General features: G+C 35.0%; 1 protein-coding gene across 2 annotated transcripts; it reads right to left on the bottom strand.

Annotated features, from left to right (window-relative positions):
- Positions 1-238: 238 nt before the first annotated feature.
- On the bottom strand, positions 239-14,722 carry LOC311293693 (monocarboxylate transporter 2). 2 transcript variants are annotated; one of them, XM_084414153.1, is made up of 6 exons: positions 14,548-14,722; positions 9,832-10,061; positions 9,527-9,670; positions 5,088-5,864; positions 969-3,344; positions 239-758 (listed from the first exon to the last, which is right to left on the bottom strand). In XM_084414153.1, exons 2-5 carry the CDS (start codon positions 10,031-10,033, stop codon positions 3,157-3,159), a joined length of 1,311 nt encoding a protein of 436 aa, XP_084270279.1. In that variant the 5' UTR covers positions 10,034-10,061; positions 14,548-14,722; the 3' UTR covers positions 239-758; positions 969-3,156. The 2 variants fall into 2 exon arrangements, with proteins under 2 accessions (XP_084270279.1, XP_084270280.1); XM_084414154.1 differs by having other exon boundaries at positions 9,832-10,058; positions 14,548-14,562.
- Between the last annotated feature and the right edge of the window lie 3,282 nt (positions 14,723-18,004).

The following is an 18,004-nucleotide window of genomic DNA, read 5'->3' as shown; positions in this document are numbered from 1 at the left end:
AATAGTTCACCAAAAATAAACATACTTGTCATTCAGGCCTAGTCACGTCCAAATCCGTTTAAATGTAGTTCCTCATAGTACTTTTCATGCTTGACACCCCCTGGTCAGTAAAATTTCACTACATCTCCTTTTGTGTTGAAAGAGCAGAACCAAAACCAACGTCATACAGAGGGAGAGTAATATTATTTTACTAATAGACAAAAACTTTACACATTAATTAGTCAGAAACGTGTACAAAAACAGTGAAAATATATATATTTATTGTATATCACAAAATCAACACTACAACACAAGCTTCTTCTACTGTGGTCATACTGCCACCTGGTGATGGGACACCGAGACGATCTCTCCATATCCACTGCGTACACATGTGGCGATACAAGCGGATGGGATGTGATCACTGGTCTCACAAACGATTATTCTTTTTCTTTTTTTTTTTCTTTTTTTTTTGTAAAATTATCAAAAAACAAACCCTTGTTTTAATCTGTGCGTCTTTAGTAGACTTTACATTATAGTTAACATGCGTGTTGGCAGTGTTGTAGCCTGTAGGCTATAGGTACAATTTGGTGGCGCTTACTAGATTACATATTTAAAAAATAAATTAAAAAATATAAAAAATGCTTTGTATGAAGGCAAATGCCAAATTAGATATTCAAATGCCCCTGAATATAAAAAATAAGTGGTTGTCAACAGTATAATTATTGCATATAAAACTCGAAGGCTGAACGAATGACAGAAATAAATCTGATCGGATTAACCTACATCAGTGGTTCCCAAACCTGTCCTGGAGTACCCCCAACATTGCACGTTTTCTTTGTCTCCCTAATCAAACACACCTGATTCAACTCATCAGCTTATTAACCCATGTGATAATGAGCTGATGAGTTGAATCATGTGTGTTTGATTAGGGAGACAAAGAAAACATGCAGTGTTGGGGGTACTCCAGGACAGGTTTGGGAACCACTGACCTACATGATTATTATTTCCCTGATTGTCACTTGCAATTAAGGTAAAAATCAAGTCTTGTCATCACCACATTCAAACTCTGCTCATAAAACGACAAATCCATTTCTACAAACTAAGACATTACTTGCTCAATAAATCAAAGTAAAAAAAATAAATAAAAAAAAACAGTGTTTTGCTCTATTTATCTTCGGAAAGAGAATGTGCATTTGGGGAAGTACCAAAAGACTAAAATATGCATATGACGTCAAATTAAATTGCATAGCATGATTCTACAGGTTATGGCACATTTACATCAAAGATACAGCCTACTATTTGATGATATAAGAATCAGTCATGATCAGTGTTGGGGAAAGTTACTTTTAAAATGAATGCATTACAATATTGCATTATTCCCTAAAAAAGTAACTAATTAAGGAAAGTAATCCATTACATTACTTTTGGGTTACTTTTTCTCCTGGGCTGGGCTTTCTTGTATGTTTTTTAACAACAACAACAAAAAAGGTTCGATTTTTGGCAAATTTAAAGTTCCTTTCACACCAAAAGTGTAACGAATAAGCCTCAGGATGAAGGAAATGCAGTAGAGGTCGAGGTCATTAAACACATAAAATGTGTTACTTTACTCTTTACCTTAAAAAAGTAATCTGATTACGTAATGTGTATTATGTACTCAAGTTACTTGTAATGCTAGTATCACTGGTTGTGATATAAACAGTCAAAAGTGTGTTTATATAAACCTGAACATGATTTTGCTGATTCAGAGGAACATTAGTTCAGTGTACACGTTTTTTTGGGGGGATGGCTGCTCTTATTTTAAGGTTAAAGTTGGCAAATTCTTTGTAAAACTCATTTGCTCATTTAAGCAGATTTCAACATTACTAAGGCATCTTTGTGATTCCAAAGTCCTGTGTGTGTGAGCATGTACAGTACACACATAATTTACACAACATATTCAGAACAGACAGGAACTGCCCTACCAGCTCAGCAACGTGGTATTATACAGAGAAACACAAGACATGAAAGACAATATAAGGCATAGCCCACTTGTTCAACAGCTGCTCAAATACCATGTATTATTCTGATTTTGTTGCATAAATCTTTGTGGGTTTCTGAAATACAGTGGCCCCAAAATGTATTCGGACATTGAATGTAATTGCGACAGTTCTCATTCATTTAGTTTAAACTAATAAACTAAAACGTAAAAAAAACTATAGACAAAAGGGAAATTACAAAAACGCACAAAAAACATAATTAAAATTAAAAATAAAATCTAATTTATAATATTTACAAAAACTATAATGCTATATAAATGATAATAAAATAACACTTAACATATGAAACCAAGTTATATTTATTTTAAATACATTAGCAGTACACATTTAAAGCAAAACATTTCAGAGAAAGAAGTTTGTTATAATTTAAATAAAACAAGTAAATTGTTTTTAAAAAAGCCATTCATAAAAATCAGCTCGAGGCCAGTAAGTTATGTCAGAAATGAAAATCATTTGTTTGCGGATGCCAGTTTACTTTTTGGAGCCACTGTATGCAGCTTATATGCATATATCATTTGCAGTTTCACATATTACTTAGCATGTATGCACACAACAAACAGAGAAATGCTAATATTTATATTGCTCATCATACATCTCACTTAATGCTTGTTCCGTTCATACATGATGAAATGATCAGCCTCATCAGCACTCAGTGTTTCTTTGATTATTTCTAAGGGCAAAAACAGGCTCTGAATTGCACGAGTCTCAGTCGTTGTCATTGTTTGCGAACAAGTAGTGGCTTTAAACGTGGCAATGATGCCACAGTCTTAAACTAATATCTCTGCTTGGAAGTTATGGGGTGAGAGGTTGAGATAATAAAAAGCCTGCAGCCTTTTTGAAAGGTAAAAACATTAACACAATATGGCTTTATATAGATCAAAGTTCATATAAAAAAAAGGTTACACTTTATTTTAAGGTGTCGTTGTTACAGTGTAATTTTATATTTACTAAGCAACTACATGTACTTACTATCGGGTTAGGGTAGGATTAGGATTTGGTTGAGGGTTAGTTGCATGTAATTATGCCTAATTTACAGTAGTACATATAACAAAGTTATAAGTTACAAAGTACATATAACGTATGTAACAAGGACACTGTAAAATAAAGAAGAAGAGTAAAACACTGGTATCATTAATGGCTTTTAAACATCTGCAATGTCCGCTTTATGCATGGGATGATCTGTAGTCTCAGTACATGTATCTGTTAGTTTGGGTTTTTTCTTCTCCACCAGCCTGTCAACCAGAACCACAAAAACCCCAGACAAAACAAGGCAGACGCCAGACAAGTAGAAAGCAGCACTGAAGTCATGAGTCCAGTCCACCAGCCAGCCTGTGACACAGATACACAAAAGAAACATGAGACAGGTATGAGACATAGAGAAAGCCTGCTGTTAGCAGTGTCTGTATCCTCCCTACTAAAGCACCACCACGGAAACATACGCAAACCTTTTTCTACAGTGCAAAACACCTCACAACATTAGATCCTTTATGACATAATAGAGATTAAAGGCCGTCAACAAATGCACACCCTACTTAGCCCGGCTCGTCATGCTGTATTTGTTGGCCTTATTCCGAGTTGCGCCATGACGGGTATGAAAGAGTGGCTGTGAGGAATACATGTAACGTGTTTTCAATGGCATCCGCTATAAAACGCTGTATAAAACTCCTAGATCACTTATAATTTCCCACTGCTCATGTTGTTTGGAGTTTTTTTTTGTCTACAGAAATGTCGAAGATATTTTTGCAGGGTTTCGAAATCCAAAAACACATTAAATAACAGCACAAACAACTGGAGAGATGCATGTCTGTCCCTCACAGCCTCGCTTTCATTCATGTTAAAAATGATGTGAATAAGGTCTATAGTGAGGAAATAGGAGAGGTACAATTATTACACTTATTTAACTAATTTAACTTTAAGATTGTTTTTGGTTCAGAAAGACTATGCAGGAAAATTTCCAAACAGACTCATGGTCACATTTTATCAAATGTCAAAATCTATCTACTGTACACATAATGCAAAATGAAGATTTGCATAAAAAGCACAGTATGTCTGTCTCGGTTTAAACAGTCAAAATATGAAAACTTGAAAGGGGGCCACTATTTAAATAATATTATTCACATAAATCCCCCCCAAAAAATCTGACATGTGCCGATAATAGAGGTGTAAATACAGTAGTCAACATTTGAAGTGGATCAAAACCTTTCATCAAAGTTGTACATGAATTTTGAACAATACCTGTTCTTGTCTTAGGACAAGTTTGATGAACTTTTTTAATCCACTTCAAATGTTGACTACTGTACTTGCTCTGACGATTCATTTTCATGATGATTTTTACTATACATTTATTATGAAATTTGTTCACAATCAGATTTGATTCAGATCATTAGATTTACATTTATGCATTTAGCAGGCACTTTTATTCAAAGTGACTTGTAAAATAATTATTTTGTTATGAATTATTTTTTAAAAATATGCTGAAGTCACAAACTGACAAAAACACTATACAGAAGGTGTTACAATTTTTTAAGAAATATATATATATATATATATATATAAAAAATGTTTTCACCATCATTACTCCAGGTATTATATTATATATATAATACAGGTATTGTTCTAATACTTATAATAAATTATTAAACTCATTAAACTCACATTGTCATTTTTCACTGTCATATTGATGCATTAATGAATTTTAACACCTTTAATACATAAAATAAGCAAATAACTTCTAAATAATGAAAGTAAATAAATGATGGTTAAATTATTGAAAGGTCAAAGTTCACAAAAAGGAAAAGAAAACTCTGCCATCATTTACTTGCCCTCATGTCATTCCAAACCTTCTTTCATTCTTCTGTATGACTTTTTATATCTTCTTTTATGTTCCACAGAAGAAATAAAGACAAGAGGGTGAGTAAAAATATGACAGATTTTTGAAAGCTCTCGGATTTCATCAAAAATATCTTCATTTGTGTTCTGAAGATGAACGAAGGTCTTACAGCTTTGGAACAACATGAGGGTGAGTAATGAATGACAGAAGTTACATTTTTGGGTTTAAAGACAAGCACTGACCTGCAGCAGGTGGACCCACAAATCCCCCAGAGCTCCGGAACAGCATGAAGAGCCCTAGAGAGCTATCAAACCCATCCAGTCCAACAATATCCACGATACTCGTCACATGGATGGCCACCACACAGCCGAACAGGAAGCCATAGAACGAGCAGAAGACCAGGATGGTCCAGTAGCTCTGTGCAATGGGCAGCAGGAACAGCACCACCCCCAGTGCAGTGACCACCACAGTCAACAGCTGCAGGTTTCTCACGAGCCGCAGGTTAGCCAGCCAACCGCACGCCAGTCTGCCAAACAGGTCCGCCAATGCCAGCACTGACAGAACGGAGGCGGCCCAGTACTGCCCCATGCCCAAACTGCTGGCGTACGGCACCAGAAACAAAGGTGGGATGAAGAAACCCGCCGCAGCCAAGATGGCAAACACAATATATAGCAGCAGCTCAGGCCTCTGAATGAGATCCCACTGGAATGGGCCTTTTTTTGATGTCCTGCTCTCATCTTTTGAGTCCAGCACAAGTTTGGCTTGGATAGAGGTTTGTGCAGCTTGAAGGGGCCTCATCAGAGCACCACACACACACAGGTTCAGCTGAAGACCGCCGATGATGAGTAGAGACCCCTGCCAAGAATAGCTGTCGATAAGCCACTGGAAAAATGGGCTGAACCCCATTGCAAAGACACACTCTCCAGAACTAGCAATCGAATAGGCAATGGGGCGCCAGCGTTTGAAGTAATGGCTGACCATGCTGTTGGCTGGTATCCAAGAAAATGAGACTCCAAGTCCTAGATCACATACACACAAAAAACACACTCAAATTAAATGATCACTAGACAGATATGGAGGATTGTAAATAAATCAGTAGGCAAAGACAAATATTTAACCATTTCATTTAGTTAAATGTAAAAAGAATACATTGATATGTCATGTTAAAAGGCAAATTATTATTATTCATGCATATAATGTATGACTTTATTACTACATCTATAACATTTAAACTTATTTATTATTTAAATGGTTTTAAATAAATCTGTTTATTTGACAATTATAGTGTAAATTTGTTCACACAAACAATCAAAAGTTTGGGGTTGGTCCGATTATTTTAATGTTTTTGAAAGGTCTCTTATGCTCACCAAGGCTGCGTTTATTTAAAAAATACAGTTAAAAATAAAATAAAAAAACTATATATATATATATATATATATATATATATATATATATATATATATATATATATAAAATGATTTTCACCATCATTACTCCAGTCTTCAGTGTCACATGATCCTTCAGAAATCATTCTAATATGCTAATTTGCTGCTCAAAACACATTTCATATCATTATCAATGTTGAAAACAGTTTTGCTGCTTAATATTTTTGTGGAAACCATGATACATTTTTTAAAGATTCTGTGACGTAGAAACATCAAAAGAACAGCATTTATTGAAATAGAACATTTTGGTAACAATGTAAATGTTTTTACTGTCACTTTTGATCAATGTAATACTTCCTTGCTAAATAAAAGTATTAATTCTAATAAAAAATCTTGTTTAAATGTTATAGATGTAATAATAAAATAATACATTATATACATAATAACTTGCATTTAAACTTGATTTATCAATTTACATTTAACTCATTTAACGAAAAATAATATTATTTGTCTACTGATTTAAATGTTTTTATTTTATTTAATAATTAGATTATTTTATTTTTTAAATGGCACTTGCTATGGTGTTACTAGGTGGTAGGTAGTTGTCAAAAATGGTTACTATGGAGTTTTTATAGAGTTCTTAAAATCTTTAATAACGAGTGCCATCAGTACAGCACGTATTTCTTTCATACTGTAGAAGAATAAGTAAATACTGTGTACAATACATCAATGTTTGTTTGTTTCTAGATTAGTGTCTCTTAACTTAACCTAGTCCGTTTACGCGATTTTCATGTGTTTGAAATAACACATAGCCTAGTACTTCAGTATATCCAAAGATGGGCATAAATACATGGAAATGTATTTAAAATACAAATACAAAATACTGTGTGGAAAAATGTATTTAAATACAAATACAAAATACTGTGTGAAAAAAAATGTATTTAAATACAAATTGTGTATATTTGAAAATACACAAAATACATGTGAAATTGGCCATCCAGTACAGGTATAGGTCACAGTGAATGAAGAAACTACATAGGACTACTGCCTTTTCATTCCTAACCTCATCTCTGCCCTCTTTCTTTCTTTCTTTCTTTCTTTCTTTCTTTCTTTCTTTCTTTCTTTCTTTCTTTCTTTCTTTCTTTCTTTCTTTCTTTCTTTCTTTCTTTCTTTCTTTCTTTCTGGCAATTACAAATAAACTTATGCAAAATAGCAGCCATTTACATACTATTACTTGTGGTGAACACTATTAAATATTGAGTGGTGAACACTATTAAATTAATATACTGTATGTAAAACTGTGGGAACCTTTTCTGCTATCTAGCAAAGAATATGGATGGGCGATATGACTAAAATCTCAATTTTACTTCACAGTAACAATATCATGGTTTCACAATTCTCAATATCAGTTTTGATTCCACAGAATAAACTGAAGATCAAACTCTTTTTTTTCTTTTTTTCTTTTTTTTTGCAGGTAGTCCAATGCTTTTTAAGTAATTTTATGTTTATTTTATGTAAAGTTTATTTGTTTCTATAAGTTTATTAAAATTAGAAAGTGTATCTAAAATTTAAAATTAAAATTCATTTAGATTCATTTGACACTATTTACCCCTTTTTTATTATTATTTTTTTATGTACAATGAAAGTAAAAGCTGAAGATTTCTGTGGTCTATCATTCATCAGTGTTTGTTTTTCCACTCCAACGTTCCAATAATTCCTGCCCACTAAAAGCTGCACGGATCAATTTGCACTTTATATCATTGCTATGGTATGTAGTGTCATATCACCCAGCCCAAACATGCAGTAATGCTTTAAACACATTTGACAAGCTAGTTGATAAAAATCAACAACCGGCCAAGACTGATTGGATAACGCTATTTTCCCACTTGTCTGTGGTCTTTTATTCTTTCATGTTAACTGAAGTGAATAATGCACTATTTTAACTTTAATTAACAAGTAGAATTGATCATGACATTCTCACCTTATTCCAAAGAAAATTGCTGATCCAATGATGAGCTATAGTGAATGTCTGAACTATTTGATGCACAAAATCAATACCCTGATAAAGAGGTTGACTGGCAAAAAGTATTTATGTATTTTGAAAATACAAAAATACTCAACTTAAATGTATTTAAATACAAATTACATTAGATTTTTTCCAAAGGCTTTAAAATACAAAATAGTATTTTGTATTTCAAATACGAGTATATCATATACTGTTCAAATGGTACATATTTAAACATGGTAACAGTGCACAACATTCATCACATAAACCAGTGGTGTACCTGAGTCTGACCATGACCTACTGCCATCATCCTTAGACCATCTTATAAGCCAAAACAGAAGGCATTGCATTGTGAAACAGCAGTGAACTTGGTTTTTGGATGTAAGAAAATGTGCATATTATGCACAGTTTGGATAATGCATGTATCTCAGTTTTGCAGAATTATTATAACTCTACACTCTTAGAAATAAAGGTTCAGTGGGGTTATATATAGAACCCTAGGGTTCTTGATTGAGTTTTAAAGAACCCTTTATGCCAAAAAGATTCCATATACTGTGAGGCCTTAAATGATTGCATAAACCTTCCATGTTTAATGAGTTATTTGAATTTTTTTTTTTTTGATAAAGTACGTTTATGAGCAGTTAATTCATAAAATGTAATTAAAATTAAAAATGTATTAAAACAAAATCCATAAAATGATCCCATGATGGGAACCCCTAAAAGGTTCTACAGTATATAAAGCACCTGACGGAACCCTGTAAGGTTCAATATAGAATCTTTTCTTCTAAGAGTGTACTTTCATAAGACTTGACTTGACTAATGTTAATGTTGCCTTAATGTTGCCACTGTTACACACTACAAGACTTTGTCCCAGGGTTTTGCTCCGATTTGCAGTCTAGAGAAGAATAGTTGTCAATTAGTTGTATATTTTGGGGCAGAGATGACAGATTTAATAGAAAATCATGCAGTGTATGATGGGCACAGACTTTTTCAGCTTCAGACTATAAATCCATTCTGTCGGAGGATATCAAAAACGATTTTAGAGTTTCACCGGTTTTCATTTCACAAGGTTCATGTTGAGTTTATTGTGTGCGGAACAACTTTAAATGACTAAATGAGGTTCACATACTATCAGACTTTCATGTATGATAATCAGTTTTACTCAGCAAGTGCCTGGTGTTCAATCTGTTCAGATTTTTAAAGTTATGTAGTGTATTCCAGTCTTTATACACGTAAAAAAGAGGATTACGTGCTTAAAATTCCAGCATTACATAATTAAAACTAAACTTACCTTGCAGTATACCCACAGACAGATACATCCAAGGCAGACTGAGGCCCAAAGAGGCGATAATCATTCCTGAGGCAGCCAGAAGCCCTCCAACCATGATAACAGTGCGCTGGGACAGGTGCATACTGAGAGCACTGGCAAGAGGAGCTAAACAGATGGGGAAAAAAAAGAAAACACCTCTCACTATGCAGGTCTGGTGCTTACTAGGGTGTCATCATGAAATGTCAGTTTAAAAAGTTTTTAAATAGTGGTTCTGAGACCATTCATACAATTTCTGTGGATAACAATAAGGAAAAAAAAATTCTCACCTCCCAAATGAAACACAGCAATGGTGGTTGAGGTCATCCATGAGGTAGTACTAGTAAGGACATTGTAGTGATTTTGGATTTCAAGGAAAAACAAGCCAAAGTTCTTGTGAACAGCAGCAGTGAGGCCCATGATGAAGAAGGCCGAGGTCACCACAACCCAGCCATAGCCTCCATCCGGTGGGGTGGACAAATACCTCTCCATGCTGAATCCGACAATCACTTCCCACCTTCTGTCAAAGAAGGTTAAATAATTTCAACATAGGCGTATATTGACATTATACTATTATAGTATTTATTAATATTATTAATATAGTATTTATTTTTACATGATCCATTTTGAGTTCAATTTTATCATATACTTCTGTCCATTTTTTATATGTAATATTTCCATTTAGCTTTAATTTTTTCCAGTTTAAGTCATTTTCATACGACTTATTTCAGTTAGCTGCCAAGGCAACATTTACAATGATCTTTTAATTCATTTTTTTTTTTTAAGTTTAAGTTTTTCATTAATCAAAATTTCATCAAAAATATACTTTATTTCACTTCTATTTACCAGCTTACCAAAACAATTTAGTCTTCTTTTTTTTGGCCTAACAACAACACTGCGCGCGTCCATAAGATTATTGAACGTTTTGATATTTTTCTGGACATTTCTTCATCAACATTTCTTCAAACGTGCCATCATTGCCACATGGAGGGGTGATCACTAACTCTTGACAAATTAGCTAAAAAGAGGCGTATGCATTTACTATTAAAGTGTTTTGCTAGCGAGCAGATCCGACAAACCCGATTATCCCTCCACGTGCCATAAGGTTGCTGACCCCTGGTATATACAATTAAAAAAATTCAACAAATTATTTGAAAGAAATTATTTTAGAATGTTATGATGAATGCATCTCTGTCAGCACTTCTGCAGCCTGTTCCACACAGTGTGTCATTTAGCATGTTGTGACCAAAAAAAAATATATATTGCATTTAACTTTTCATATGTCACTTTTCCCATAATCCATTGGATGGTCAGGGCACCACAGCAGATGCACACTTAGACAGCTTGTTCCATTCTGGTGGTTCTTGGCCAGGACTTGCGTCTTAGCAAAGTCAGGCCCATTCCATTATTTCATATTGTCTGCCTACTTTGTCCTAGGTCTCCATCTCCTTCTTGTACCTTCAATTTCCTTCTTTTGACTGTTACCAGTAGTTGTTCATTTGGCCCAGTATGCAGTATTGCACACTTCCTCATTGGTCACATGGTCTTTGTAGCTGATGCCCAGAATCTTTAGATTTTTCACAGGAACAGGAACAATCGTTCACAGTGGAAATTTGTAACAAGTGCCAGAAATCGTAAGATCGTGTGCGTCAACAAATTACCCACAATGCCTGCTCCACTGCCCAGCCCTGCTGCGATCACTGACTAAGCTAGTCCTTTATTGCCATTGACTCAGCACCACTAGCAGCAGGCAAACATACTCATGTTACAGTACAGTTCATGACAGCCTTGTCCTTGACTTGTTCCATCACCCATATTAGGCTACAGCTTGAAGTATTAAAGAAGCTATCAAACTGTCAGCAACCTCCAGTACAAAACAGCTTGATGTCCTGCAATCCAAATAAAAAGCTGCTTACCACCTACTATGCCATTCATGTGACCATTGTCACCTTTCAAAAACTCTTGCTTCCCCGCTGATAGAATCCTGTCCTAATCCACTCAATTACCGTATGAATCTGTGTTAATGCAGACTGCTCCTATATTATGTAATGTCTATAGGTTTGGGTGTAAGTGTAAATACAGGCACTCCTGAGGTTTACGGGCAAAATCTCCATGTTTCATCATGCATCTGCACTACTGTTGTGTACATCCAGCCTGACAGGAACCTGTCTGCATCAGCATAGTTGCTGCATGTTGAGTCAATGTGTCAAATGTGAACTCATGAACTTGGTAGAACTGCTTTTAGCGAAAAATGATGCAACAGTGGCAAAATGATGAAATTTACAGTGAATTCATTTTATGAAAAGTTATCATTTTAACAACAATAATTAAATCATGCAATAAACTGTTCTGCAGTAATTCACAATGTAGAGAATAACTGCCAATTTTCACTTATCACTATGTAAACCATTCGTTTTGTATTTACAAGTGCACTGGAATTACACAACACTATTGAAAAATCACAGGAAAACCATATTAATATACCAGGACACAAAGTGAGTTAGGCTATTTTATCTTTTTGCGCTGTAGTGGACACATTAAAACCCACACTGACCTACATTCAGACCAGTGTTATTTTTACTATCTACTAACCCAACAAACACAATGTTCCCCTATCTTTAGTATTTGGTTCCTGTTTGGTCATTTTTTGGGGGGAACCAAATAACATTTTTTTTTTAGGTTTTATTTTTTGCAACCATAAAATAACATTTAATTGCAGGTATTATAATAATATTACAATAATTTGTTACATTTAGTGCTTTTCTCTGCATTCAAAGAGCTTTATGGAAGGGGAAATCTCCTCAACCACCACCAATGTGCCACCTGGATGACGTGACGGCAGCCATATTGCACCAGAATGCCCACAATCAGTCTATATGGGGATGATTAGGATGACAATAGGAAAATTTGGCCAGAATGCCGGAGATACACCCATACTCTTTTTCGAAGGATATCCTGGTATTTTTTATGCCCACATAAGAGTCAGGACCTCGGTTTAACGTCTCATCCGAAGGACGGTGGTTTTTGACAGTATAGTGTCCCCATCACTATACTGGGGTGTTAAAACCCACACAGAACAGAGGGTGAGTACCCCCAGCTGGCCTCACTAACACCTCTTCCAGCAGTAACAGTTTTACCAGTTTTACAGGAGGTCTCCCATCCAGGTACTGACCAGGCTCAAACCTGCTCAGCTTCAGTGGGTAACCATTCTTTGACTACAGGGTGATAGCTGCTATAACCTAAAAATAACTCATACAGAATGTTCCCTATTTTATAAACCATAAAATAATGTTCCTAGAACACTGCAGACTGCAGTAAGGTTATTTTTAAAATAACCTAAAATTAACTTATACATAACGTTCCCTAATGGTTATTTTTAGGTTATTATTTTATAAACATGTAAACTAACCTTCCAATTAAAACGTTGCAGATGTTTTTGTGTGATGACCTATACAGAGCTCTGAAATTAGTTTAGTACAGATTTAATCAAATGAAGCTTAAATTAGATCAATCAAAACATGTTATAATGATCAGAAGAATACAACTTTGTGCTAAGGGTTAAGCATGTGAAAAGCACAGTGAAAAGCACATCATAAATGTGTGGGTTTGTTTGTTTCTATCTTCATTTACTACGCGCACTATTTAAAAAATAACGGTCATTTCTTTTTATTGCCTGCCTGACATTCGTTTTATCGATCTCTTTATTGAATAAATGAGCAATATCACACGAGCAGCATACGAGTAGTTCGTTCTGGTTCTCGAATCTGATTGGCTGAAAGCCTTTTTCCCAGCCATTCGATATTCTATGACCTTTCTTAATACCAAGTACAGCATATAAAATAACATTATTTATTGAGCAGCTTTAATTGAAATGTTCACTTAATCTTTAATATTTGGCCACTTTTTTTCTTTTCTTTTTTTTTTTACGATAAATGCATTGTAAGTTCAATGCGGAGCGAGGGTTTAAACTTTTATTTTGAAATCGCGATGAAAAAGATCGCACTTAAGTGTGTGTTAGTCCTGTGTCAGTGTAGGTTTATAAATTATATAGCACTATGATATGCTATATTATGATTTTTTAATTGTTTTAATATATCGTGCAGCCTTAGAAAACGATCTAATAATGCGGTTCATGGATTCTTTTTTTTTGGTTCATGGATTCTCATATGTGGAATCAATATAGGCTACATCCTCCATACCCACGCGGGTGTGCTTGGATGATTACTACAGCGGGGTAATGATATCAGAGTAAAGCGGTTAGGAACGTTCTAGTAATGTTAGAATAACGTTAGGGGAACTTTAAAATTACGTTAGAATAACGTTCTACAATAAGAAAACGTAAAGAACGTTCTGGGAACCAAAAAATGTTAGCTGGGGATACCGTTTTTATTAGTATTTTAAATTAGTTTTTATTTTCATATTTTCCATTTTAATTTAAGTTTTAGTAGGCCTACATTTGTTGTGTATTTTTGTCCTTTGTATTAGTTTTTTGGTCTATATTTATTCATTTGGTTTTCAGTTTTAGTTATTTTAGCACATCATGTTTAACTAAACGAAAATGAGAAATGTTTCATTGGCAATTAGCTGAAATATATAAATATATATATATTCAGTTAACGTTTATTTCATTCAAATAACGAAAATGTTTTTTTTATAGTTTTAGTTAACTAACTAATTCAGACAAGCGTGAATGAAGGTATTCAACTGAAAATTTAAACAAGAGTATTCTTCCTGAATATAAGGTCGCGTGTACCAGCCTACAGAAATTGACATACAAAAATAAACCCAAATATTCATTAGAGTAATAGTGAACAAGCCACGGTCCCCTACATATTGTTTATACTGTATTGTATCTTATGCCGAAGTGTCTATGTAACTATATAGATCGTTGCTGCTTTTCTTTGCAAGATAATTCTCCATAAAGGATTAACGATGTACGTCCTTGTACGTCAGCGTTTTGAAATAAAATCTGCTCTACATATATGGTTGGTAGGGAAATGACTTACACCAATGGTGCGACCGCACTCTTCTCCTCTCCTGTACTTTGTCAGGTCCTCTTCATGTTGTTCATCGCAGTCTGTAACACAATAGTAGTAGCAGTGTGTGATGCTGCCACTGATGTGAGCGGATCTCTATTTATAAACTCGCACGACCTGGCCACGCCCCTGCTCAACACGCTTCCATATGGCAAGCCCACTCAACATTTATCCCATTAAAGTCAGCATGAAATGGAAGCTGCGATACAATTTTCTTCCTTATTTGTGCCGTATATCCGAGTGAACCGGCTCCTCGAACAAGAAAAAATGTAGGGCGGGATTTGATTTGGTCAGTCTGGAATTTATTGGATTGTTGTTGTTTGCTATTGTTGCAATCATTGTTGATCTCATGTGAGTGAATGGTTGTCCTGCCCTCACACTAGTAAACACTTGATTAGAGAAGAGATGTCCTTGCAAGTGGGAGGCAGGGGCGCCCTAAGAAAACCTAAGGATCTGGGCTACAGCATTATGTAGTTTGTGGGGGGGTTGGGGGGGGAGATAACCCCTCCAATATTTAAATCTATGCATTACAACCCCCCAATATTTATACCATGATCACATGAAAAGGAGGCATCAGGAGGCATACCCAAACTTCAACCCCCCCAATGTTCAAACCAAATCTACGCCCTTGACGGTAGGCCCCCTACCCCAGATAAAACTTTTTTTTTTGTTTCGTGACAATTATTTATGTAGAAATTTGTCTCCTCGAGAAGAAAACACTGTAGTTACTCAAACATCAGTTCTCTATTTACCCTTGCATGAACGACCCTACAGCAATGATATATTCGTATTTGTAGCATTTATTTAATTTTTTGGGGGGGAATTTGATCATTTTCCACGGCTAGTTGGGAAATACTACATTATTATAGGCATTATACGGAGGTAGCTAATATGAAAAGAAAATGCCATCAAAACTTTTCTGACCAAAATGCGAGTTTACAGCTCCATGATATAAATAACATAAATTATGTAAAATATTTATTATTCATTAGCAGTAGATAATCACATGGCATAAATGAGGGCTATTTGGTGAAGAAAAGGTTTGAGTTTTCAAGCCACCAAAACGCAGTTGTCGTGTAAATGAACGGTCAAAACTCATTAAAAGTCTTCCGTTTTTAGTTGAAATTGTCGTGTAAATGGCCCCTGAAAGTATTCTCTAATTTTTTGTTCTTTTTCAATTTTCTCATTTAAATTTTATATTCTGTGCTTCAGAATATATTTAACTTGTGAAATATGCTAAAAACTGTTCAAATTTAACAACCTAGCATTGGATTAATGCTGCGTTCACGCCAGTCTCGAGATGACAACACGTGACGTTGTATTCGGACCTTTTCATATACTCGGACTGGGAGACACCTAGCCTGGTTTTTTTTCCCATGCTGCCTTGCGCGCAGTGCGATTTTATTCACGCTGCTAGGCAGCCTGGACACCATGGACCAGATTTTCCCCTCAAAAAGGGAACCAATCACAGAACGGGAAGGGAGCAGCAAGACGATGACGACGTCTATGCGACACACTGAAGCAGTTTGTTTAGATCTATGGATCCAACATGGCAGCAGACGCGAAGTTACCTTTCGATGCAGCCTTAGATAGTGTTCTAAGTAGTTTAGTCGCTGAACGCCATCGTGTACACATAAATCTCTGACCCATCGTCTTCTTCCTCGTCGAATTTCTGTCGCTCTACATACGTCATCTGAAACGATTGGCTATGAGCTACGTACAGGCGCATTTGATAGACATTCGTAGCGCCCAATAAACGGCTCTGGGCATTCGTAAACCACGCCTCAAATACGAGAAAATGAACATGTGGTTCCCAGACCACGTCTCAATGAGACGAGGTCTGACGTTAGCCAGGCTAGGAGACACCATTATCAATGCCTAAATGAATCTGTAGTGGTCAGGCGGTACAGCTGTCACGTGGTCCAACAAGTAGGAGCTCTCAGAAAACTCCTATCTTACAAGCTGTAATTACTAGCTCTATGGGGTTTAGTTTAAAGTTTAAATCACGTTGTCAGGTTGTCAAAATATTATGGTATTGGGGACGCATGTCTCAAGATGCTTGAAGACACATGGCTCAAGATGCTGGAAGAAACCTACCTGCAAATCTACAGTACTGTTAAGTTTTTGGGCACTTGTGTAAAAATGCTGTAAAGTGAGGATGCTTTCAATAATGTCATAAATAGATTTTACTGATCAGTTAACGTCTATTAACTAAATCAAATCAATATTTGGTGTGACCACCCTTTGTGTTTAAAACAGCTTTGTCCTGGTAAAACAGCACAGTTTTTCAGGTAACTTTGCAGGTCGGTTTCTTCAAGCGTCTTGGAAACGTTGCCACAGTTCTTCTGGATTTAGTCTCAGTTTTTTCTGTTTCTTCATGTAATCCCAGAGAGACTCGATGATGATGAGATCAGATCATACTGGCTGTTGTCAGAGTCCTTGTGCACACAAATATCTCTCTAATATATTAATGGCAAGAGGAATGTTGGGGAATGTAAAATGATATTTCCTACTGACACACTACAGTAAAAGATGTAAATAATGCTTAAAACATACATAAGACTTTTGCACAGTACTATATATATATATATATATACATATACAGTACAGGCCAAAAGTTTGGAAACATGACTATTTTTAATGTTTTTGAAAGAAGTTTCTTCTGCTCATCAAGCCTGCATTTATTTGATCAAAAATACAGAAAAAAACGTAATATTGTGATATATTATTACAATTTAAAATAATTGGTTTTCAATTTATTATACTTTAAATTATCATTTATTTCTGTGATGCAAAGCTGAATTTTCAGGATCATTACTCCAGTCTATCACATGATCCTTTAGAAATCATTCTTATATGATGATTCATTATCAAAGTTGGAAACAGTTCTGCTGCTTAATATTTGTTCATAACCTGTGATGGGCAATTCCACGCAAAACTGTCACATCCATAACGCCAACACAATGCCATGGTATTTAGTTGGCGTTATGGATGTGACAGTTTTGCGCGGAATTGCCCTAATACTTTTTTAGGATACTATGATGAATAAAAAAAAAAAAAAAAAAAAAAAAAAGAAGCAAATGTTTTAAAAATAGAAATCTTTTGTAACAATAATATACACTACTGGTCAGTAATTTTTTTTCTTTCTTTTTTTTGAAATAAATCAATACCTTTATTCAGCAAGGATGTGTTAAATTGATAAAAAGTGATAGTAAAGAAGATTTATATTATTATAAAAAATTTATTTTGAATTAATGCATTTCTTTTTAACCTTTTATTCATCAAATATATTAGGCAGCAGAACTGTTTCCAACACTCATTATAAATCAGAATATTATAATGATTTCTAAAGGATCATGTGATAGACTGGATGTCACATGTGACACTGAAGACTGGAGTAATGATCCTGAAAATTCAGCTTTGCATC

The sequence above is a fragment of the Rutilus rutilus genome (assembly GCF_951802725.1).
Source record: "Rutilus rutilus genome assembly, chromosome: 7".
NCBI lineage: Eukaryota > Metazoa > Chordata > Actinopteri > Cypriniformes > Leuciscidae > Rutilus > Rutilus rutilus.
The sequence above is the reverse complement of the archived record's forward strand: the minus strand, read 5'-3'. Positions and strand labels throughout refer to the sequence as shown.